At 37.8% G+C, this 24,459-nt stretch overlaps 1 protein-coding gene across 1 annotated transcript in view; it reads left to right on the top strand.

Moving 5' to 3' along the window:
* The window catches only part of arhgef39 (Rho guanine nucleotide exchange factor (GEF) 39), a 44,041-nt gene extending 19,813 nt beyond the window's left edge, over nucleotides 1-24,228 (top strand). Inside the window, exons 6-12 of the mRNA XM_082166944.1 lie at nucleotides 7,739-7,809; nucleotides 11,130-11,258; nucleotides 15,602-15,831; nucleotides 19,261-19,349; nucleotides 22,540-22,663; nucleotides 23,179-23,294; nucleotides 23,507-24,228. Of these exons, the coding sequence (XP_082023070.1) occupies nucleotides 7,739-7,809; nucleotides 11,130-11,258; nucleotides 15,602-15,831; nucleotides 19,261-19,349; nucleotides 22,540-22,663; nucleotides 23,179-23,294; nucleotides 23,507-23,546 (799 nt within the window). The 3' untranslated portion in view covers nucleotides 23,547-24,228. The remainder of the gene's footprint in view (nucleotides 1-7,738; nucleotides 7,810-11,129; nucleotides 11,259-15,601; nucleotides 15,832-19,260; nucleotides 19,350-22,539; nucleotides 22,664-23,178; nucleotides 23,295-23,506) is intronic.
* The last annotated feature ends 231 nt before the right edge of the window (nucleotides 24,229-24,459 follow it).

Here is a 24,459-nt window from a genome sequence, read left to right as displayed (position 1 = left end):
TAATTTCCATGATAATAATTTCCATGTTATGGGTGTTATTAAAACTTTTATTTTAAACGGTACAAGTGAATTTATTTTACTGTATAAAAAAATGTGTATTTATCTGTCTATCCATCTGCCTAGCTATCCATCCATCCGTCTGTCTGTCTGTCTGTCTATTCAGCGGTCTGTCTGCCTGCCCATCATACCATCTATCGCTCTGTCTGTCTCTCTATTTAGCGTTCTGTCTATTAAGCGTTCTGTCTATCAATCTGTCCATCATTCTATCTGTCTGTCTGTCTGTCTATTCAGCAGTCTGTCTGCCTGCCCATCATACCATCTATCGCTCTGTCTGTCTCTCTATTTAGTGTTCTGTCTATCGGTGTGTCTGTCTAAGCGTTCTGTCTATCAATCGGTCCATCATTCTATCTGTCTGTCTGTCTGTCTATTCAGCAGTCTGTCTGCCTGCCCATCATACCATCTATCGCTCTGTCTGTCTCTCTATTTAGTGTTCTGTCTATCGGTGTGTCTGTCTAAGCGTTCTGTCTATCAATCTGTCCATCATTCTATCAATCGGTCTGTCTATCTGTCCATCATTCTTTCTTTCTGTCTGTCTATAGATAGATAGATAGATAGAATGCTCAGTAGACAGACAGACAGACAGATGGCTGTCTGTCTATTGAGCATTCTATCTATCGGTCTGTCTGTCTGTCCTTCCATCATTCTGTCTGTCTGTCTATTAAGAATTCTATCGGTCTTTCTGTCTGTCCATCATTCTGTCTATTGAGCATCTATTGGTCTGTCTATTTGTATATTTATTGAGCATTCTATCAATCGGTCTGTCCATCGTTCTGTCTGTCTACTTAGCTTTCTGTCTATCGGTCTTTCTGTCTGTCCATCGTTCTGTCTGTTGGTATGTCAATCTGTCCATGGTTGATCTATATATAAATATGTTGTTCTATCCATTATTGTTCTATCAATAGTTCTATCTGTAAGCTGTCTGTCTTCAAGTTTATTTTTACTTTATTCATAATTTTCAAATTTCATTGGATTGTCAATTTTGCTTTTCTAGTTAAAAATGACAAATGAATTTCTTAGAATTTCTGTTGATTTTAATTCTACTTCCTTAGACTGACATTCCAATTCTGCCTCCGGATTGCTACTTCAAATCAAATTCAATCCAAACTCAGGAAATACATCTATTTAAAAAGCTATTTAAAATTCATAAGTTGTTGTCTAATGCATCATACCGTCATGCACCATTATAAATTACATTGTAACCAATTACAAACTAAAAGCGAGGCCCGGCTCGTATTCGGATTATGTGAAATATTCCTGACCATGATGTTGATTGTGTTTAGCAATAGTTCTAAGTGATTTAAACCTTATAGTACTAAAATGGGCGTGTTTTTAACACACTTGTACAGCTTTATAATGGATTTGAACGTCCTCAACATCCACATAGCGAAGTGCAATATAAGAGGTTAATCCTTCATTCTGTGGTGGAATTCGTCGCTTGGAGCGGGTCAGAAGGTCATGGCTGCGTCTCTTTTACATGCAGAGAGCCTCAAAAAGCGGAGGAGGACTCGTGTTAATGGAGCTGAGCCATTATGTAGCCGATAGTGTCAGGGCTGTTATATGGGCCTGTGCTTACACAGCAGATGGGTTCAATTCAGTCGGTGCTTCAAACACAACATAATGAGGAGTTCAGGAGGTTTTCTCGCCGTTTGTGTTTGTTTGCAAAGGTGTTGATTGAACTCATTTAAAAACAGCTTTATAGTGCTGTCCTCCTAATCGCGGTTTCTTTGCTGTTGAGACGTTGCTTTTACATGGAAGTTGAGAGGTCACATCCTCCATATCTATGGTTTAGTCTTAAGACAAGACCTCGGGCAAACTCACCTCCTCTCTTCTTTTGATCTGTTCAAATGGGTAATGTTAAAGCTCACTTGTTTCGATTCAGCCTGAGACTTGAAGGACTAGGACGAGCACTACATGATTCTTCAGTCTTTTAAAAGCACTTTTTATTTAATATATTTACTCTCAGAACTGGTATCGATCCCCTAAATATAACATTACCCTCATCTCGTCGTCCTTGATATGTTGACCTCAGGTAGTGATTGCCTGCCACAATGCTCTGCTCTGAAGCAGAGAAGACTTATTGAAATTCTTGGAGGCTTCCAGACAATCTACTTTATGTCTTGGCTTTTGTTAATTAGGTTCAGGCACTTGGAAAGAGTCAAAGTGTGGCGAAAAACTTGTAAAACTCTTCTCAAAGTGCTTGTCATATATTTAGCTGTGGTGTTATATACATCTAGGCTTGTTATTTTGTTCATTAAGATTATTGTTAGAATGCTTACGTTTTCGAGAGTGCATATCGATTCATAGGGAAATGTTTTAATATCCAATTAGCCGATTGGAGTCCAATTAGCAGCTTTAATATACTGAAAAACATTACATTTGCATTGGATACAATTAAGTTGACTTGTTTGGAGATTGCTATTTCAAGAATACTATAATAACTATCAGTATTATTATTATGATTGATTAACTAATTTAAAGGGATAGTTCGTGCAGAAATGAAATTCCTGGTATCATTTGTTCACCCTCATGTTTTTCCTAAAGTTTTTTGGTCTACACAAATGTTCAAATCAAATATTGTTTTGGACCCCATTGAGTTTCATTAGATGGACAAAAAAAGTTATATTTAAAATAGAAGAAAGTTACAGGTTTCACATGAGCTTGAGTAAATTATGACATAATTTTCACTGTCCCTGTCCCTTCAACTCCATGCAATCAAAACCGTCACGTGATTTGCGTTCCATCTAAATAACAATTTTTTTTTTTTTTTTTTTAATCTGCATACGTTCTCAGTGTACTGGGAAAACAATATGCATTTTGTTATCGTTTGTGTTATAATTTAATTGCTGAAGCTGGCGACATCTTGGGTTCTTCATAGCTGATGTGTTCATACATCTGCAGTTATTAAAGAGTAGTAATTATGCAACATCCTCCGCCGTGTTCAATAACCCGTGCAGGAGCCTGACAGTGGCTGTTGTCTCTTAATTAGGAATATGAATCCTTAATGCACGTATTTAAAGGCAAATAATTAGACAGATATTTCCTCCCTCTCTTCTCCTGTGCGTAACTACGAGCTGACCCGACATATCTACTGCTGCGGGGGGGGCTGGAGGAAGAGAATGAAAACACGACTCTTGTTTCATTTGCATATTACAAAGGAATTAGCGAGGCAAGGCGTCCGCGCCGGTAACTAGGCCAGCGACGCTTTCTAGCGCGCCTCTTCATTAGAATATCTGAACTGTTATAAATACGGTTCAGATTACGTTATTGTCTCGTTATCTTCTCTTTGCTTTGCGCGCTAATGACTGGGACAGGGCAGCTAAACGAGCAAGTTCCGTTTACATTATTTGGAATGTGCTTTAATAATGCTCATTAGGCCGTTCCCTTTTTTGTTACTCTGCCGCTTTAATTAGATTCCCCCCCCCCCCACTCCCCTAATAAGGGCATTTCGTGGCTGATAATGCCTGTAATGTATTTGTTACTACAAGATGAGACAAGAAGAAAAAGAAGTGAGATTATTTCTCTTTTTAAGTGCCTTTTAATAGAAGAGGCTTAATTGGGGCTTGTTTGGTTTCCTCTTCCCTTTCATTTCTAATGAGCAATTCGCTACTGCTCTAGTTTTCCCCGTGTTCAGAAAGCCTGTTTAGTTAGGTTTCGTTTAGGCTGTTTGTAGGCTAACTAAATATGGAGCAAAGGTTGTTGTTTTTTTCTGAAGTTTTGCGGATAACTCTTCCAGAATTTAATTTAATTTTAATTTAATTAATTTTAATATTTTTTTTTTTTTTTTACTTTTTTTTTTGACTAAGGCATCATTATTACTAGATTTTTCTAAAACCAAAACCCAAGTATTAAAATGTTGTTGTTTTTTTGTATTATTATAAAGATTTTAAGCACAACAAAACAACAACTCACCAACACTTTAGCAACCCACAACATGTTTGGGTTGCACATGTATAAAAATCGTATATATATTTTTTTGGTGTTTTTAACATAAAGTCGAGATATGTATAATGCAGGATGGATTTAAAAGGTCTGTTAGGTGTGCATATGTACAACCCTATGTGCCGTGGTTCAACCTGTAATCTGTGAGCATTTCACTGTCCTGGCACCCATACTGTATGTCTGCTTTAACCGTTGCGTTCGGGTCTTGACCTGATATAAGGAGCAGGGAGAATGGAGAGCGAGACACTCACAGACAGAAATCAATGGCAGCTGTCAATGAAATCCAAGGTCGTCGTACCCCCCCGAACTAATAGATTAAGGGAGCACCCATTTGGCAGAAGTACTTTTTAGATGGTAATGGAGCATCTGACATCTTAGCAGTAATGGACCGTGCATTATCTCTTTCTGATTCTTTTAATTTTTTTATGTTACTTTTAACCAGAAACCCATTGGCCAGGTTATAATGGTGTTTTATCAGACAATATTAGCAATATTCGACAATATGTTTTTTTTTTTTTTTTGGAAAACCGATTGTAGCATTGATTATTGATTATTAATCGATTCGTTGTTAGTGTTTAATTAAATTTTATTGTAATTTATTTTGACAAAATAGTATAGCGTTTTAATATCGGCCATGGATCAGTTATTGGCCATTATTTAAGTTGTTGTCGGTTGTTATTGCAGAATAAACCCCGACAAGGTGATCAGGACTTTTATTTTTAATATTAGCTCTTTAAACGCAAAGCTTCCGCGGAGAAAGCAGTTGCTAGCAAGAGGCAAGTTCAAATTAGATGTACATTTAAGGGATACTGTACAGTCACTTATTACACTAATCTAACTTTTTACCCGGATGAGCCTGTGTTATCAGTTTTTACTTCTTGTTATCGAGGAATAACATACCTCTGGATGGCGCGATTGACCAATCAGAATAAAGTATTCCACAGAGCCGTGTAATAAAAAATATTTTATAATTGTAATTTTTTAATACATTTATTATAGTAATAATAATCCTTTTTGGCTTGTTGGTATCAGCCAGAATATTAATCCTATATTAATTAATTAATTAAATATTAATTAAACTATGTAATGGATCATGTACAGTCAGTGTCCCATTATCTTAAAAAATACATAGATTTATCTACATTATTTGTATTTTAACTTAAACTACATACAAATTCAATAACATACATTCTTTGAGTTTAGCTGTCATTCCCTCAAATATTAGGCCTTTAAATCTTTAATATATTTCATAAGAACGGGGATCTAAAATGAAATCAAATGAGGACATTTAATGCTTGCATACAGGAAATTATCATATATAATAGTTGAATAAATGAGCATGCACATGCTGGGATTTTTCAGCTTCAACTTTTAATTCCAGAAGCTTTGCAGGATGTCCCACAAGCCCTGCTGTGAATAATACACATCCTGTACTCAAACTGACTGTTTTGCCTGAAACTGTTTATCAAATCACCTCTGAACTCCTGAGAGGAAGGGAGGGCCGAAAAGGAGGAGTCAGAAGACCCCACATCAGACGTTTCCTCCTCTCTCTCTCTTTGGCCTTGTACTCTCAGCCCTCTTAAAATCTCTCGACAGAAGTGGAGTTTAAAGGATGTGCTCTTCTACCCCCCTCTGTGGTTGTCACGGGTGATGGGTGACACGGGCGTCTTGGCGCCTGCCACCACTGTTTACATAATTTCAACATGGCCGCAGGGAAAAAGAGACTTCGGCTGCAACGATCTTCTCTTCGCACTCCTCCAATTAGAAAGGCCCCTGCTCCGCCGCTTAGCACGGCTCTCGGGGAACGGGAATATTCCAGCTTAACTTTTCAGCCCACGGGGATCGGCTGGCTGAGTCACCAAAGAAAGATGCCACGGTGGAGTTGAGAGGACGTTTAAGACAGACTAAAGATGCCCCAGTTTATCTGACAACATCTAAAATGTTGGACGTGAAGTGGAAATGGTGGTGCCGGAAATGTTGAGAGTGTTTTGTGAGCGCCGAACTGTATTTTTAAAGTGTCAAATCAGTCTTGTTGTAAACAGTTTTTGGTTGAAGTAATATTGTATCAAAATTGAAAGTCTTGGCTTTCCTTTTTCAGTGACATCACCTAGGCCACATGAGCCATTGGATAATCCAATAACCCATTTTTCATGATAGTCAATTCACTAGAGAGAAGATAATAGTTCTGCCTTACTTTTTTATCCTAGTTGAAAACAGGGGAGCATTATATGTATATATACATGTATATACATATGTGTATATATATATATATATATATGTGTATATATACAGTATATATGTATATACATATGTATATGTGTGTGTATATAATGTGTATGAAATATATATATATATATATATATATATATATATATATATATATGTGTGTGTGTGTATACTGTATGTATGTATACTCCACATTTTTATTGTATCTATCAACATTTATATCAAATAATCATTGTACATAACGATGTGATGCCTACATTTTTCATTTCAAACTTTTAGAATTATTATAAGTATAATCATAATATACTATATTATAATTATTTCTAGTGTTCTATTTGTATTGCTTTTATTTATTTGTTTTAATATATAGAATAGAATGTTAATATCAGTCCATAACATGAAAATAATCATTGGCTGCGTATTAGCCAGAATTTTTATTTAGTTTTCATTTAATTTTAATATCACATTACAGAAGTAAAATGGGTCAAGAACAGTTTCACACTGACTTTTATCATCTCATATCCATTTCCTTTCTTGGATGTTTTGTTATTTGAATACAGCTGATCAAGCTTCTAGCATTAAATAAGAAGTCGTTCTCATTACAGTTAATGACTGCGTATGATATTTAGTTTCATGGTATTTGCCGAAATGCATATTTGATTGCTACATTAATTGCCTGCATACACCTGTGTAATGCTAATGCGCTCCCTCCAAAAGTTTTCAAGTTCCACTGCAATCAAAGTACAGAAAACTGTAGAGAATCGTATTCCCAATTGTGACGATACCACAGAGTCGAACTTTTTCTGAGAGCCTTCTCATTTGAAAGAGGCCTTTGATGTGTCTAGTCGCTGGAGTTCTGCTTAAGTGAACTGTAATCTCTAGCATTAAGACTCGCTCTATCTTTATCTCCATCCCTGAAACAGCCAAATGAATTACCACCAAATTTACTCCCCTCTCAATTTGGCCCTCACCTTGCGATACGGGGGTCATTTCCTTAATGGGGCCCTTGATTTTTGCCCAGCCATTTATAACCTTTTTGTGTCATCAGCGGACGATAGCACGATAATCAATATTTAATTTTTTTTTTTCTGAACAGAGGGGAATGTGAAGTTTGACCCCGTGCACTTGTTTGTGTGAACCGGATGGATGGAAATGCATTTTAATTTTCTGTTTTTCAGTCTCTATTTTTGCTCCCTCCTTCAAATCCTTTCCTCATTCTTTTGTGCCGCTAAAATAGCACAAAATCAGTTCCGCCGCATTGTCTGAGGAAGCAGAAATACGGCACATTAGTGTAATTTTGTTGACTGAATGGCTCTTTATTCCTTCTCAAAAAGAAAAGCCTTTTTTCCTAAACGCGTCTTAATGCGAGTAATGTCATCTTACGATGACAGCGCTTGTCCGACCTCCTTACCCTGACACGCCGTGATCGGTTTTCTCTCGCGCTTTAAGGGTATATTTATAGAAACATTGCAATAAGCCTGTGCCGTGTTTTGTTTATTTGTTGCTTTTTTAGGTACAAGCATTTCTTGAGGGACTTGACAGAGAACACCGGTCCAGACAACCCGGAGTTTCAGCAGCTTTCAAGTAAGAGGCACCGCCGTCTCGCAATTCGACAAACACTCTCTTATCCTGTTAGCGCTCTGTGACAAAAATGTTGATGGGTTTAGCCTGTCTAGATTTTTTTTTTTTTTTTTCATTATCTGTTTATTGTCAGGATCTGTATCAAGCTGCGGAATCACATTCACCCAAAGTCACACTTGTTATGCTTGTCAAATTTGCTTTCCACTCTAGTTTGTCACTTACAGAGCAACCTAAAAAGAGATCACTCAACATGTTTGTGATGATGAGGTGCTTTGCGGAGATAAGCATTGCGGAGGATACCATGGCCTGTTGAAGAAGGTGCAAATGCTGAAATCGTTTCATACGGTGCCAAAACAAACCTGCGTCTTAAAGGGAAAAAAAGTTTTTTAAGCTGGCAACCGAAAAGACAGCCTCCCTTGTCTTTGTTAGGGTGACAAAGAACAACTCTGGGCCCCTGTTGTAGCGCTCACGTGTTGTTATTGTCACCGGGTGGCTTTGCTCTCAGAGGATGAAAGTACAGCGAAGCTTAACGTGAGTCTAAATTCTCGATGTGGATTTTGACATAATTAATAGGGACCAGATCAGAGGATATCAACCATGCAAAATATAAATAAATAAAATCTCCGGCATCAACAGAAGCCCCGATAATGACTCATTTCTATCGTCAAATAAACAGCAAATCCGACTTAAGAGCCAGTGTACACAAGGAATTATTTATGTGTATCAATTAAAATCTCATTGGTTGCTTGCTGCTTTTGCTTACAAATTAAAACAGCCCGTGAGTCTAAGATGAAGGTACATATCCAGATTTGCCCCTCCATTGCCTCTTCCTCTTCTCATTAGAGCTGCTTTTTAAGCTCACTAGCTCTTTTTTTGGGAGGGGAAAGCGAGAGAGAGAGCAATAGAAAAAAGTTTTCTCAATCAGCCTAGGCATATTGTAAAGGGAATTATTTAAAAACAACCCCAGACAAATTATATTGTATCTGATTAAGCAAACTAGCTGTGAAACTCACAAGAGGCTTTGTTGTTGTTTTCTTTTTGCGTGTTGATTTATTTTTTATTTTTGTGATTTCCTGTTTTCTCCACAAGCTCCACTGTTTTAATTATTATAATTGTGGCGTTCGTCAATCATGTGCGTTTTTGGTACGCTATCTTCTGCATTTCCCTACAGCCAAGTATCCTGAACTTTTTTTTGCGGAGTCTGTCAAAGGTTAATTAATAAAAGTTACCACTCGAGAACTCCTCGGACCGAGTTCTGTTTAAACATACTGAGTGTCTAAAATGAAAAGACAGAGAGAAAGTATTCGTAGAATGTGGAATGAGAAAGTATTAATAATGCATCAGCCGTAGCTCTGTTGAAACACAATTACAGAGATGGTTTTCTTAAAAGGGAAGGACTGAGAGACATACAGAGAAGGGCCCAGTCATCTCTAAACAGTCACTTTGTTTGGTTTTGCTTGTAGTTGTTCTAAAGATAAGCAACTCAATTAGGCTGTGATTATTTTACTATGAGGCAAACGCCCCGAGCGCTCTGTTCATTGTCTGAATTGTTTGAGTCAATAAGACCAAAGCTGGGTTTAAAATTAGTATCCATCTGCTTGTTTGTTTCTTTTTTCTTCTTAATGAGTTGATGATGTCTACATTAGTTAATGAATTGCAGACATGGTAACTGGCTAAATGTTTTCAGTTGCAAACTAAAAAAGTACGATTTTAAACTCTGAAAACGAGTTCACTCTACATTATTTAGATCACGTTTTGATGCTTTTATGTTGCACACCTTGCTTCCAATAAACCAATGAACCGCAGAAGTCTGTTTTATACAGAAGCCATGTTTATCAGACAGACAAGAATACAAAAGTTCCAGATGAAATATGTAGTCCTTTTGCTTTTTATGGCCAGCTTAACATCCTATGGCAAGGTCTTCACCTAATCAGTGTTATTTGGATGTGTTAATGTACCCTCATCTTTCTCCAGGGGTTAATGGTGAAATCAAACATTGTGTGGAGGCCAAAAACAAACTTGTAATTATCATATGCAATATTGGAATCTGCATAATGCATGAACGCCTATGGGTTTGCACTTATTAGTGTCATGCTGTTAGATTACTTGTATGATGCTCCTAATAAGTTCAAAATTGCATAAATAGGTCAGGCTCGTGAATTATGTGGACTTTATAATTATTTTGTGAAACCATTTTAAATTCCACAGATGTTATGTTAATAAATTATTTAACACTCTCAAATAAAGTATTGCAAAAAAAAGGTTTATTGTTGCATATATTATTGTTTACAATAAATCATAAATTTTTTTCTCATTCCATACAATATATCGGCCACCATATCGGTACCTGTATATCTGTATCGATAATTATATGTAAAAAAAAAAAAATATTATCCTTATCAGCCCAATAAGAAACTTTGCCTGATATATATTAAATTCAATAAATAATGGAATATTTCCTTCAGCTGAGACACTTCAGTTCCCTGAAGTGGTTTTAAATTACTTGAAATATGATTGGAATCAAAAAGCAAAATACAGTTAAGTGCAACATTTGTCATATAGGCTACATAAAATTATAATGAAAACATTAATATTATTGTGTGCTAATTGACACGGATTTAATGGATTGGTGAGACTTTTGTTTTTGTAATTAGACTAATAAACTTAATAAAGACTTATTTTATTAATATACAAATTTGGATTTAGATTTATCAGCCAATATATCGGTTATTTGCTTTCAAATATATTGGTTATCGATATAGGCCAAAATTTTCATATCGGTGCATCCCTATTGCATTTTATGCATGCCATTAGGATAAACATAAAATTATGCATTTGAACATGTGGAGTCCATAATGCATTTGTAAATGTACACTAGAAGTAATACCAAATAGACACAAGACTGAAGTTGTAAGTTGTGGTTTGAAGGCACCGGATAGCGTGAGAGCTGCAACATGCAACAGCCAATAAGTTGGCACCAAGTGAAATAGGACAGTAATGTTTTGCAAAATGGAAGTTTTTCTTTTTTTTGAATCAGTGCAAGAATGGCTGCAAGCCCTTCTTCCATGTTGTTTTTTGAGAATATGAGATATCTAATAATTGAGGCACCTAATCTGTGATTAGTCATGTGAAGTGTTCACCAACATGATCGAAAACTTAAAACTATGTATTTAAATGTATGCAGTGTGACAAGCTTCAGTCTTGTAGTGTGTGCTTGGCATAAAGACACATTTTTGTGTTGTATAGTTCGTTGTGCTGTTGGAGTTTGGTTATGTCCATTCAGTCCCTTCCACTGTTTCATGCTGCGTGCCCTCTTTCTGCAGAGGCAGTGAAGGTCGTCTCAGAGGTCGCCCAGCGGATCCAGGACAACGCTCGCAGCCATGAGAACCACCTGCAGCTGCGCAGAGTCCAGAAACAGCTCAAGGGCCGAAAGACCAGAATCCTGACTCCAGGTTAGTGTCTGTGATCTTCCATTCTTTTTATCTCCCAGAGAACCGTGGAGAGCCAGAGAGTTAAGCGGATGAAGGAGGTCAGGTGGAAGAGTGTGGAAAAGTAGTCTTGTTTAAAAGAGACCCAGCTGTTTGCCCATAATCAATAGAGGCGATTTTGTTTTCGCCCGGCACAATCGTAGTCTCCAACGAGAGAATTAACTGAATTTATCGACAAGTTCTTGCCGCTAATTGGTAATGGAGGGGAAGTGTGCCTTAAGTCAGTTCTTTCCATCTTTCTTCTCTTGTGCTACTTGTGGAGTGGAGGTCCTTTCTTCCTTCTTATTTATCCCAAGGGAGAATGCCCACGTGTGAAACAAAAGAGAAGGAGATGGAGAAGGAAGGGAGAGAGAGAGAGAGAGAGAGAGAGAAAAAGACAGAGAGGGCCTTGTCGTGAATGCCTTGGCCTGCCAATCTCCCCCAGGACCAATTAGCGCCTCTCCTCATCTTGTGGGCCGGTAGATAAAAAGGAAGCTGGGAGAAAGGGAGCGAGAGAGAGAGTGTGTGTGTGTACAAAGGTGGTTGGGAGGCTGGCGATGAATACCCAACGAGCACTGGGCTCATTTCACACAGCGCCGGATGTAGGAAGAGTGTAAAAAAAAAACCTCTCATCCTGTTTTTCCAGGACTCTAGAATTCTACCGAGGTCCTTTCTCTTGTCCAATAAGGATTCTTTTCTTCCATTCGCACTTTTTCTGACTTCAGAAGGCCGAACCGAGCCAGGCCATCCCAGCTTATCTCAGCCAACCCCTCCGTTTCCTCAGATGTGCCCTAACGAAAGTGATGCTTGACAGATGAGAGGCTTCGGAGCCCCTGAACAATATTAAGTGGCCGGCTTGGAGATAAGGGCAGTGTAATTCTCAGACGCAAAGCTTGAATCAATGGGACATTGATACGGCAGACAGTCTGTCTGTTTCCTTGGAGTCCTCAGCAGGACGATGCCGCCACCACCACAGCTTTCCGAAGTTCAAGCCGAAACTCAGGCCTACAGAGAAAGACGAAGAGTGAAAGATGAGACCATTCCATGCCCTTTGGATGCAACTGTATTTGTTTCCTTCTAAGTCTATTAAGTGCAAACTTTTTATAGCAGAAACAAACTCTAAGCGAGTATGACAATGCAAATGCTTGGCCAATGGATTGTAAACAACTGTCCAGTTGTACATTCTTCACTCTATAATCTTAGCTACTGAAAAGGGGCATTCAGGCAATATTCAAACTGGCTGAAAAAATCGAATTTTTTTTTGCATATCCAGATTTTATTTAGATGGGTTTTTGAAAGTCTGGAAAGCAACAACAAAAAAACACATGTAATCTGACATTTGGAGGTGGTTTAAAATGCGATTCTAGTCTTTACAGCTGTGTCTTAGTCTGGATGCTCTGGCTGCTCAATCAGATTTCAAATAGTCTTTTGCATCACTGTTTCACCGGTCAAAACCGGTGACGGAAATGTCAGAAGTATTCCTTCGTACATTCATGTATCTGTACCAGTCTCCTCACTGAGTTTTTCTTGTGCAACGGAAGAGTGCTGCACCATGACTCAACGTTTATTTGGAGAGCGATATGATGGAGACCTCCATTTTTTTTCATGCATCTGTTTTGAAAGCCATGTCATGTCCAAAGCAACCCATTCAGATAGGTTGGTTATGTCCGGACACACAAATCTCATTTCACTTGCCATTAAAGGAGACATATCATGCTTTTAAATCGTTCCTTTTTACATATAAATCATACATTTGTAGTCTATATAAAGCGGAACTGCAATGCTTGGGTCTGAATTCCTCATTTTTATAGCTCCACAGGCCCCTTTTCTACCCCTTTTCTGATGTGCGTCTGAGAGCAACTCGTTTTGGTGCGGTCTCTTTAAATACAATTGAGACACTTCATACCCCGCCCCCTCTCCAGGTTGCAGAGGCGACACTCGGTTCAACTCCACCCCGTTCGGCCATTTTTGTAGTTTGATAGCAGAGATACGATTATCTAGCGGCACAGAAACTTTTTATTCACACGTTATTAACAAAATGTCAACAACGGAAGACTTGTCCAGCCAGCCAATTTACATGTTCGAGCCAGAGCCGGAGCGAGATGAAAATGAAGACGACGAACCTGCAGAACAACGTCTTCATATGGATGTATCGCAATGGTGTGTTACTGTATTTACATTATGAAACTTTGGTCTTCCGACCTTTTACCACCGTGTCGATTTATTTTGATTAATATGTGCGAGGGAGAGAGAGCAAGACAGCGTCTAGTTTGGAGACGGCGTCTTGTTTACATTTTCGCCTGGCTCCGAAGAGAGAGAGAGTGCGTGCGCGCGACCGGGTCTCTCTCTCTCTGCTCGTTCTTTCAGTTAAACATGCGCCGTCACAAGCGCGGCGGTTCATCTACATTAGACGGTGTAATGAAGCGTGTGGGTTACTACATCCAACAACCGAACATTTTAACTTACCCTCTCGTAACTTCTGCATCTTTTAGCTTGGACTACAAAATTGCAGCGAGAAATGAAAATGGCGGATTGCTCGAAGTGTTGGGCTGGACGTCAATGTCCTTATTTGGCAGTTCCGCTGCAAATACTGTGACGTAATAGTTCACAAAACGTCATAGATAACAGAAAAATCGGAACAGGTTGAAAAATATGACCAAAACAGAATATAAAGATATCAACGAAGCACCTGAAGAGAATAATTTCGACTTTTCTGTACTTCTAAACACTCCAAATATACAACAAAATGCATTTAAGGGCTAAAAAAGTGGATTTAGCATGATATGTCCCCTTTAATAGTGCGGACGGACAGTCTACCTGAAAAGAAATCCGATTTGCTTGCAGTCTGAACATAGCTTCAGATATCTGTGCCAGATATTTTAATCCATATGTGTTATTGTTCAGGTAACTTGTGTTGCTCCACCATAACAGTTGTTAAATTAAAAGAGAAAACTAATGGTGCAATTCACACCATTTTGGAATTACTGTAATTATGAGATTCCAACTTGGAAAGAGGGCCCACATGGAACATACAACTCGCAATTACCATGTTTAGATTTTACATCTCTTAATTACGGTGAATGAACCATAACCATAAAAGACAGTTTACCCCTGCTAGCGGCAATGAAACCGACAATGTGTGATTGTGGAGCTTGGGTCGGTAGAAGTGCTGCATTCATGTACATACAATGAGTATGTTTCGGGCCTTAAAGTCACGATTCTTCATACAATTGTGTAACCCGAATCTGAACAAAACTTTAAAGAGGGCTCCTGGACTTTGAATACTGTAGATGAACACCTGAATCCTCTTTTTAACTGACATAAAAGGTTAACCTATCCAACAAAGCCTTCTCAAAATTAACAATGATCTGACTTGCCATTCCATCACTTTCAAATTCAGGCATGCTTTTATGTCTCTGGGTCTTTGGCTTGGTCACATCAGGAGTACCCCTGACGCTTTGTAGTGCAACCTTTAGCACCCTGCAAACCACTAGGTCCTTTGTAGTTGGGCAGAGGTGTACTTTGACAGGGAAAGTTGAAAGCGTTCAACATGAAGAGGGGGATCTCCAAGTTCCTGCTCTTTGAACTGAGCCGATGAAGCCTTCCTTGGATATGTCAGTCCAAACCAGGGATGGGAATGTGAGGATGAGGCGAACAGATTGACATTAAACAGAAGCAGAGTCCTTTACCATTTTACCCTCGGACAACCTGATGTTTTTGGCACTGGCTGTCTTGTAATTGTGTTTGTACACTTGTTAGCATTGTGTAGGCCTATGTGCAACTAAACACATCAGGCATTACTATCCTGTGTAATCCAGATAGAGCTTGGCCATGTAAATCCATGTATCCAATTTAAAGAAGCCAAAGAAACCATTAAATCCAATCTGCACATGTCGCCTGAGAGTATCACAGGATGTATCCTGGTTGTTGCCTCATATTAAACCTGTGGCATTTTTAAAAAGAGGTTTGACCCCTACTTGACCCCTCTGCTAATCATAGAGTGCTTGTCTGTCGCTCAGAGCATCCATTTTGAGCTCCGCGCTCTTGCTATCGCCGGAGCGGCAATCACAAGGTTCACTGGGGCAATTAAGGAATCAGTAGCAGGAATGAAATTTCATCTTATCTATCCAAATGTCAGCATCTAATTTAGTTTCCATCATGCAACTGCCAATCACTGAGAAGGGAGGCACTGGTTGTGTCTTTTCCGTTTCAAGTCATGTAAACCTGTAAAAAAAACATGTCATTTTTATTTATTTTTTTATTTACTTTTTTAGGTAAACAAAAGGTAAGTCCTTCATCCATTTCTCTGTTATCTCTTCTCATTGTAGGGAGGTGGTACATTCGGGAAGGCTGGCTTAAGACAGTGCCCACTAAAGGCACAGAGGCAAAGCCCAAGATGTTTTACCTGTTCTCTGACATCCTGCTCCAGGCCAAACCATGCAGTCCCCTACATCCTACCCACGGGGATAAGTTTGTTTGTCAGCAAGTCTACCCGTTGAAGGAGTGCACGGTGGACAAAGTCTTCGGCCACACCAAGAGCCAGGGAGGCCTTATCAGTGTAAGTTGAAACAGTTTGCAATATATTAGAGATGCTGTTTAATATTATTACAGTTTAGTTGGAATTAGTGAAGAATTCAGTTATGATCTGAATCTTGGTCATGATTCAGTTCACATATCTTGGTATGATAAGATATTCTTAAAGGTAATCACAAAACTAAAGATGGTTGACCATTGGACAAACAGCTAGCCCCACCCAAACTCACGTCATTGGTTGAGTCAATGTTGATGTAATGTTGTGAAATTAATCTTGTGACTGTTTTCTGGGAAATCACCGAACTGTTGGCTCACTTATGGTTGTCTCTTCATATCAAGGGATAGGATAAAGTATTTTAGCATATATATAAAAAAAGTACACAGTTCACCTTTAGATTGAATATTTCATCTCCTGCTTCATTGAACATGTCCACACCAGATGTAAACTGGGGATTTGGGTGAACTGAAAATGAACGAATGCACAGTACACTGGGTATTATTGTAGAAATTATAATTGATTTTTAGATTCTGTAATCGATGCATTAAATTTTCATTGGCAGATCAATGCATCATTACAACCCCAACCCCTTTTTTTCTTTGGGGAAAATCTGAGGACTATTACACACTTTTATCCATTTAAAATTCCTCATAGGCACTCTTCAGATCCATCAAATATATTTGAACCGTATGTCCCTCCCCACGCTTATTGTTCTCAGAACGACTTGATCTGCAAGTTAGCAAAAATGATCAATTTATCATTCTTCTTCTTGCACTAATTACTCGAGTTCCTCATAAGGCTTCAAGTTTTAATGTCTCCACATGGCTTGATCTCTTTCCAGGTCTCTGTGCTGCCGCTGGGTGACAAATTATGTCTAAGCGATCTCCGCACTCTCATGAAACATTCAGACGAATGTATCGCACACCGCAAAGGCATTTATTCAACACGGTTTAGTTTAAGTGCCTAAACCCATCAACACACAGAAGTGGATGTTCCTTAAGGATTTCGTTTTGTTACATTGGTTATAAAATACCATAAATCTGAGAACTAACAAACTAACTAGTATACACATTGTAAATGTATAATACATCTACTCGTTAACTACATAAATGCAACATAACGATATAGTATAAAAGGTTTTTGGGGGGCGATGCCGCCAGATGTAGTACGCTATCTTGTCACAGTTATGTTTTTTCCGCGTGGAGTAGACATAAAGAGGATCTTCTGAGCCACCCGCCCTGAAGAACTGTGGGAAGGCGCTCGCATCACTCCATCAGATTAGATCACAGATCCATCTCTTCCGCTCGGCCGCTGAATGCATCTTCCTGAAACCCTGTTAGTGCTCCACACTTCTCTCCTCTCCTGCGGCCGTGGCTGCATATTATCTAATGGCTAGAAATGGCATTTCATTAGCCTGTTATCCCACAGAGGCCTCAAATGCATACTCAATAGCATTAGGTGTAATTTCTCATAAGGACACATTATTGATCCCAGTTCCACCCGCCTCCCACCTGGACCGAAGGGGAAAGAGGCTGTCAGCACTCTCTGGCCCCTCCCCAGCCGGGCCGTGAAGAATTAAAGCAAAATTAAATTTGACAGCTGGAAATGCCATGGCAATCTATATGCAAAGTTTGAAAGTAGTAGTAGTAGAGGAAAATGTGCTATGAAAATTTTGGCTCTCTCTCCCCTATCCATTTGTCTAGATGAGAGAGTGTTTGTATACGGATAATTTCTTCCCTCCTTTTCTCTTTCTCTCGCATTTCCCATCTTCACGTCCCCCTCCCTTTTCGTCTCTCCATCTTCCTCTCACGGCTCCCCGTCTTTCTTCCTCCACCTCCTTGAATATTATTTTGCATCCATGACCGATTCCCTTTGATGTATAAATAATCAAGTGAAATTATGTGCGTCGAAGAGGCTCCGTGCTCCGCCGTTCGTATTATACAAAGTAATTTCTACCTAAGAGGGTCAGATTTCCTGACAAATCCCTAATTACCGCATCGCAATAGAAGTGGAATCTATTTGTGCATAAATCAGGCCACCCGTCCCCCCATGCGGCGGACCCCTAATATCGCGCTTCGCTTTGCCTCGCTCACTGAACTCGGTAATTAGATAATACTTTTGATGATGGTACATTTGAAATCTTAATCTGTTTAATACCTAATGAGAAACAAGCGCGCCAGCCCCCCGCCTCCTTAAAATACAACCGGAACGTCATTACTTTTTACCAGGTGTCCATTAAAGACCTGGCTCTGCTCATCATTACGATTCCATTCCCAGTCGTAATAAAGATTAGGCCTGATTATTGAGATGCTGTCGGTAACTGCTGCCATTTTCTCCACTTCGCCGGCCTCAGGTAAATGTGAAAGGTCATTTAATATTTTCAAGGCCCCAATTATAATCCACTCTAATAGGTCCCCATTGTAATTATTCCGAGGATAAAGCCTCTGCCTTTGTTTGGGGTTGGATGGTTCCCGTTGTCTTGTTTGACATGTGTAATCTAGCAGTAAAGTCTCCTCAGTGCGGATGAGTGATGGTAATTGCTGTTGACTCAAGGATGAGCCATCTGACGGGAGGCGGAGAACGTGGGCCGAGCTCAGAAAACTTGTCCTCGAAGTGCAGATTGTGCCAAATTAGCAGCTGAGAGCATCAACTGGCACATCTGTGCATCTTTGGGCTCGAGTGGAGAACGTGTCGCTTCCTCTGCATCTCGTTTTTGTGCCTGATGACCTATTTTGCATCAGATTGATACCAAATTTTCGACTTAAATGTTATTGGCAATGCTTTTTAATGTTCTGTGAGGTGGATTAAATGGTCTCACTCTGTGTTGTGCGTTTTGACACACTCAAGTGTCTTAAAATTCATCTTAAGGACAATTAATTGTTGCTGTACCTCCTCTACTTCTGCAGGCTATATGTAGGGAGAACTGTGAAGTCAGTACTATGAATCATAAGATCACAAACGGTTGAGATTTCGAGACTGTGGTCAATGTAAACAATGCTGGCAATGTCAACAAGCTAGTTCATGGACGCCCTCTAGTGATCCAATGTCATTATGCACACAACATGTTGGTTTCATATTCTTTTGTAAAAACGTTTACACCATTTTCAAGAAAAGTTTAAATTGAATGATTCAGTAAAGTAAAAAGTGATATTTTCCACACCTAAAATAAATGTGAGCACATTTAAAAAGTCTGCTAAATAAAAATATATTAACTTTTGCTTTTTAATATATTAATCAATTGCAGTTTTAATGCATTTCTGAATAAGTAACTGATATGAGAATCATACATTGACCCTATGCCTAAGAACAAATGTTTGATCAGTAGACTCCTTAAATTGATACCAACAAAATGTCTACATATTTTTCTTTTCAGTGTCCATCACCAGTTGTCCTCATGCACAAACTCTCAATCTCTTCCTCGAAATCTGAATGTTTTCTCTGTTTTCTTTCTTCTAGTTGACCTTCGCCAGGGCCAAACTGCTCCTAATGTCTGATGATCAGGGAGACATTAATGATTGGTACCGTAGTCTCTGCATGGCTATTGGGTGAGTATGTCTGTCCACACAAGGATGCTCAAAATTCACCCCCTAAAAAACCGAAACTTTGTAGGTTACAATTCCAAATCTCTGTCCACTGTATCACTCCACCCAGGTTTTGAAGTTAAAGAAGTGACGCAGCTCATAATCGTCAGCCTTTTACACTGTACTCAGTGTTAGCATAACATCAGTGCCCTTCACTTTCACAGGATCTGAGGGCAGGGCGAGAGTTGGCATGGGGCGAGCTCCTCACAGGGGGACAGTCCCAACTCTCAAAGCTAAGCTAATTAGTTTAGCACTCTGTCTGAGTGATTGGGAGGGACAAACTGTCACCTCATGCCATCTTCAGAGTGGGGAGCTCCTCGCGTGTGGCTCGCCCAACCTATAGGCCCAGGGGAGCACAATTAGAGCCCGAGCTGGACAGGTTGTGGTGGCGGAGGTCAGAGGTGATTGGTATGAAAAAAGAAAGATGTGCCAGTCACTGTCCTACTTGTGGACTACCAATGTGGATCCAGTAATAAAAAAAAATAAAAAAAATTATAACATCAACCAGCATTATTATTCTGATGATTGGTCATTTTTGCAAAGAAACTTAAACATAAAAAAAAATTATGAAAACTTTTTAAAATTCTAATAACTTTATTTACATGCATATCATACATTTTGTCCATTTTATTTTTCTATTTTTATAGATTTTTTTTCTTCATTATCAAGACTTTTTTTGTACCTTGACATTTTTGACTTTGTGCCCCAAAAGATATCGAAGTTATTCTTTTTTTAATTCAGAAATTAAAAGTGTGTGGTTATCATAGAAGAGGTTCAAGTCATTGCATTTCTGAATAAATGTATAATTCATATGAGTGTCATACATCGACCCGTATGAGCAAGTGACAGACGTTTGATCAGTATAAATACTTTTTGACCTAAATTTTCTCCCCTTTAGGTCCAATTACTAAAACATAGTTTGTTTTCATAACCATTTTCCATCTTCTCTCTGACCCATATTATTAAGCGGGTCATTATTATTATTATTTTTAATGCTTTGCTGCACTTATTTATGACGTCCTCACAGATCCAATAAACTTTTAACTGCCCTATACTTCAACAAGTTTAATAAAAAATGGTTCACAAACCTGAAATATGTCACGAAAACTGTTAAGGTTAAAAGGTTTTAAAAAATATATACTTTTTAATATACGTTTTTAAAATATTAACTTGAGTTGCTGGATATGCAGAGCAGTAGGTGCTACACAAGGCCTGGAACTGAAAGTCATTATTGAAATAAGTCATTTTTTATGGTTTATTTTCAATAAATGCTCTTTTTGACTTTTGAAAGTTTCAATATGTTTAAAATGTATCATTATTTGACCCCTTTAGAATGTGGGATCCATTACTCTTTAGTACCTCCTTTTTTAATTACATTCACATTTGACACAAGCCGTGTCACCGATCCGTGTCACGTGACTTACAGTTGCCTTTCTGATTCTGTATTCGTTCCCCTCCGTGATTATCAGTAATGCAAATGTAATCGTTTCCTTTCACGAAACGCTATCAGATTCCCATTATTGATACGGCATTATGTTATTGCTATTGCTTGTGGTTGGGAAATACAATCCTTGAGCTTATTTTCAGTTGTTGCATACCAGTAATCTTAATGCCACTGATTATTGACTCGGAGCAAGACCACAAACATATCGAGGCCCTTAAAACGATCCGAAACTTAAGAGCACATCATTCCTTCCAATTTCCTTCGCACAGAAGTATGGACAGAAATCAACATATCGCTAATTCAGAGTGCAAATAAGTCAGGAAAAGTGTAATACAAATTCCATCAGAGTGGTTTTAATTGTAGTAAACGAAATTGTTATAAGAAATGAACATGGTTTAAGCTTCACCCACACAAACGGACCACTTCTAGTCGTTGGCCAAGGGACTCAATCAGTTGGCCAATCGATGGTTTCGATGACATGAGGTGAAGGTGGCTGGAGCCTTATGACAAAACTGAGCGTCTCTCATCGAGGCGGATCCGCTCGACTTTATGGTCAGATTGATGTCTCGTATACTCCAATGCAAACCACATACTTCCCTTTCATGTCACCAGAAAAAAATCACACACAAATATCCTGTGCTATAGACACGGTGTCTCCTGTGTTGGATCAAAAGGAATTGATCAATGTATTTTAACAATTTCTCCTGCTTCTGATTTAGTTACTTTTTCCCCATTTCACACATTTTTGTGTCACTTTCTTAACCGTAAAATGCGTATGCGTACATTAAAATGTATTTTGAAGTATATTATTGATTCGTAAAAGATTATTTAAAGTGGGTCCACAAGTCTAATAATATGATCAATGTATTATTTTTTTATTTTAAAGAATTTTTTTTAATTATCTTTATCCTACTGTTTGATATTATTCATAAAAGAAAGTTTGAGACCTAGTGAAAATGCATCTTTATTATTATTATTATTATTAGTTAAAATATGTATAATCTATAGATATTGTAATATGAACAAGATGTTTTTTATTTTTTACTTTTTTAAATTCTCAATCTCCTACTTTTTAGTTTATCTTTCTTTGTTTCACACATTTTTATGGTACTTTCTTGACAAAAAATAACCATATGTGTGTCTAAATTATCATTTAAATGTATTTTTATTGACAAAACAAGTAGTGTTATAAAGAGCATTTATTTCTTTTATTTAAGCATCTATTATTTTATACTGTCATTTTAGACCCGCAATGTGGGACATTTTAGTATATTAATATATATTTATTTATTTATTTTGGGGGGTCACAAAATTACACATGGTCACATCAGAAATTGCTAAGAATACAAATATCACATTCAAATACAGCTATGGTCATGTCTTTGTTCATTTTAAAGTGGTAATTAATACTTTTTGGATTTCATCGCAAAACCGCAGGCGTGAGCTGGAAGTTTTTTAAAAAAATTTATGCAAGGTACAAGTTGTACAAACGTACTACATGTCTCAGTGTAACGAGAGCCGGAGTCTGGAGAACGGAGAAGTGGTCTTGTGTTTATCATCTGGATTAAAATGTCAAAATTAGCATCAGATATGACATGAAAGTGAAGCTAATGATGTAGTCATTTCATACTCCTGATTCCTGTTTAAATGACTGATCTTAATGTCTTCCCTGGCTCAGTTGATGACTGATGGTCTTGTTTTCCATCTCAGGCAGCTGAAGTCAAAGAACACAGTGGTGCACAAGAGAGACGAGCTGTGTAGGAAGCCAATCAGATCCAAACCAGACTGTCAGAACACTCCAGAACTCCAAACACGTGGAATAAAAAGGATCATGGTCGGTCGTTGCTTCGTGTTTAATTATATTTATTGTTAAAATTAACTAGTAATTTGATTATAGAAAGGGTTTCCTAAAGTCTGAGACCATAATTTTTTTTATTTAAAATTTTTATATTATATTATATAAATTTGTATTTATTTAAATTGTTTAAGATCCTAAAACGTTCTATCTATTTCCTGGTTTAAATTGGATTTTAAATCCCAGATTTCCAGACTGTTCATAATCTAATTAAAATCTGGAGATAGAAAAAAAGTTTTAAGATTAGAAAAATAAATGGTTGTTAAGTTAATGAGAATATGTAATATTTTAAATATATATATATATATAAATAATATAATTAAAAATGTATAATAAAAAATGCTATTATTAGGTCACTAATCAAATTTCTGAAATTAATTTCTAAATATTTTTTTATTCAAATTATGTTTATAATATTATATAATTCATTTATTTTATACTGTATATGTTTTCACATTACATGTACTTAATCTTTTGTGGTTTGTCTCCTCCAGATGTTGGATGAAGAGGTTAGGGGGCACAGCGAGGGTCACAGTTCCATCCCTCCAACAGGGGAGAGCGGCCACAGCGCCACCAAGAGGCTGAAGCCTAATGAAGCTCCTGCTGCAAAGTAAGTTTGAATGCATCATTTCATGTTACCAGACTCTGACATAACCAACACTGTCCCATCTCTATCATCTCAATCGGCCCATTATTTACCCATCATTTGTAATGCAGAGAGTCTGACTCTGAAGAAAAAGTCTTTTCATGTTGTGTGGATATGAAATATGTACCTGCAATGGAAATTTCAATAGCATAATAACACTGGTATTGTTAATGCAGACCACAGGAGTCTTCTGGATCAAGCTGTGTCATTCTGTGAGGAGGTTCTGAAAGAGCTGAAAGATCTGCCCACAGACGGAAGGTGATTTAGGTTTAGGCAATGCACATCAACTACATACCGCTGCCTTTTTTTCCATATGCCAAAGTATATGGTGCAATGCAGGGTTTACTGTTCACTTTTTAAAGATTTTTATACTGAGATGTCTTATCAAGTGTAATTCAGTGCAGAAATACTTACAGATAATGGCCAAAAAAAAAAAAAAAAAAGCAGTATGTATAGTAACAGAATATTTATCCAGTTACAGACTTTGATGAAATATCATTATAGTGCAAATTCAGAACAAATTCATTTATGCTATTACCATTTATTATACATTTTTTATATAATTTGCTGCAATAAGTCTTTTTGGTTTGCATGAGGTTTTGATCTGTTATACACTGGAACAAAAGGTGGAACTGCTTTTATATATATTGTATATTGCTTTAAATTAATTATGATGATACTCTGCCTTTCTTAATGCAAATATATACAGTTTTTTTGTATGCTTGTGTTAATCAAACCTTTACTGTCAGATCCATTTAGGAGTTTATTTGTTACTGAACTCTGTTACACTGTTCAATATTATATTTTGCATGTGAATTAATAAAAGCTCAGTGATTTGCTCTAAATTTTGACATACAGTAAGTGCTATTAAACTAATAACTTCCACACTGTTAACTGATCATGTGGTCAACACTGCCCTCTTCTGGAATATTGCTGATCGCTCAAGTCTCACATGCATTTAACTTGGTTTGTTTTGAGGAATTCAAGCGTGTTCTGATAGTCGATTAGTCAGTGGAGGGTTATTATCAGAAGACAGGTATATTTGGTTATATATTAAGTCTATATTGGTTAAGTAATTTTTACTATATTTTGTTAATAATTACTACCTTGTTTCCCACAGTCATGAAAC

The sequence above is a fragment of the Leuciscus leuciscus genome (assembly GCF_965113295.1).
Source record: "Leuciscus leuciscus genome assembly, chromosome: 4".
In the NCBI taxonomy this organism is placed as follows: Eukaryota; Metazoa; Chordata; class Actinopteri; order Cypriniformes; family Leuciscidae; genus Leuciscus; species Leuciscus leuciscus.
This window is presented reverse-complemented; position numbering and strand designations above follow the sequence as displayed.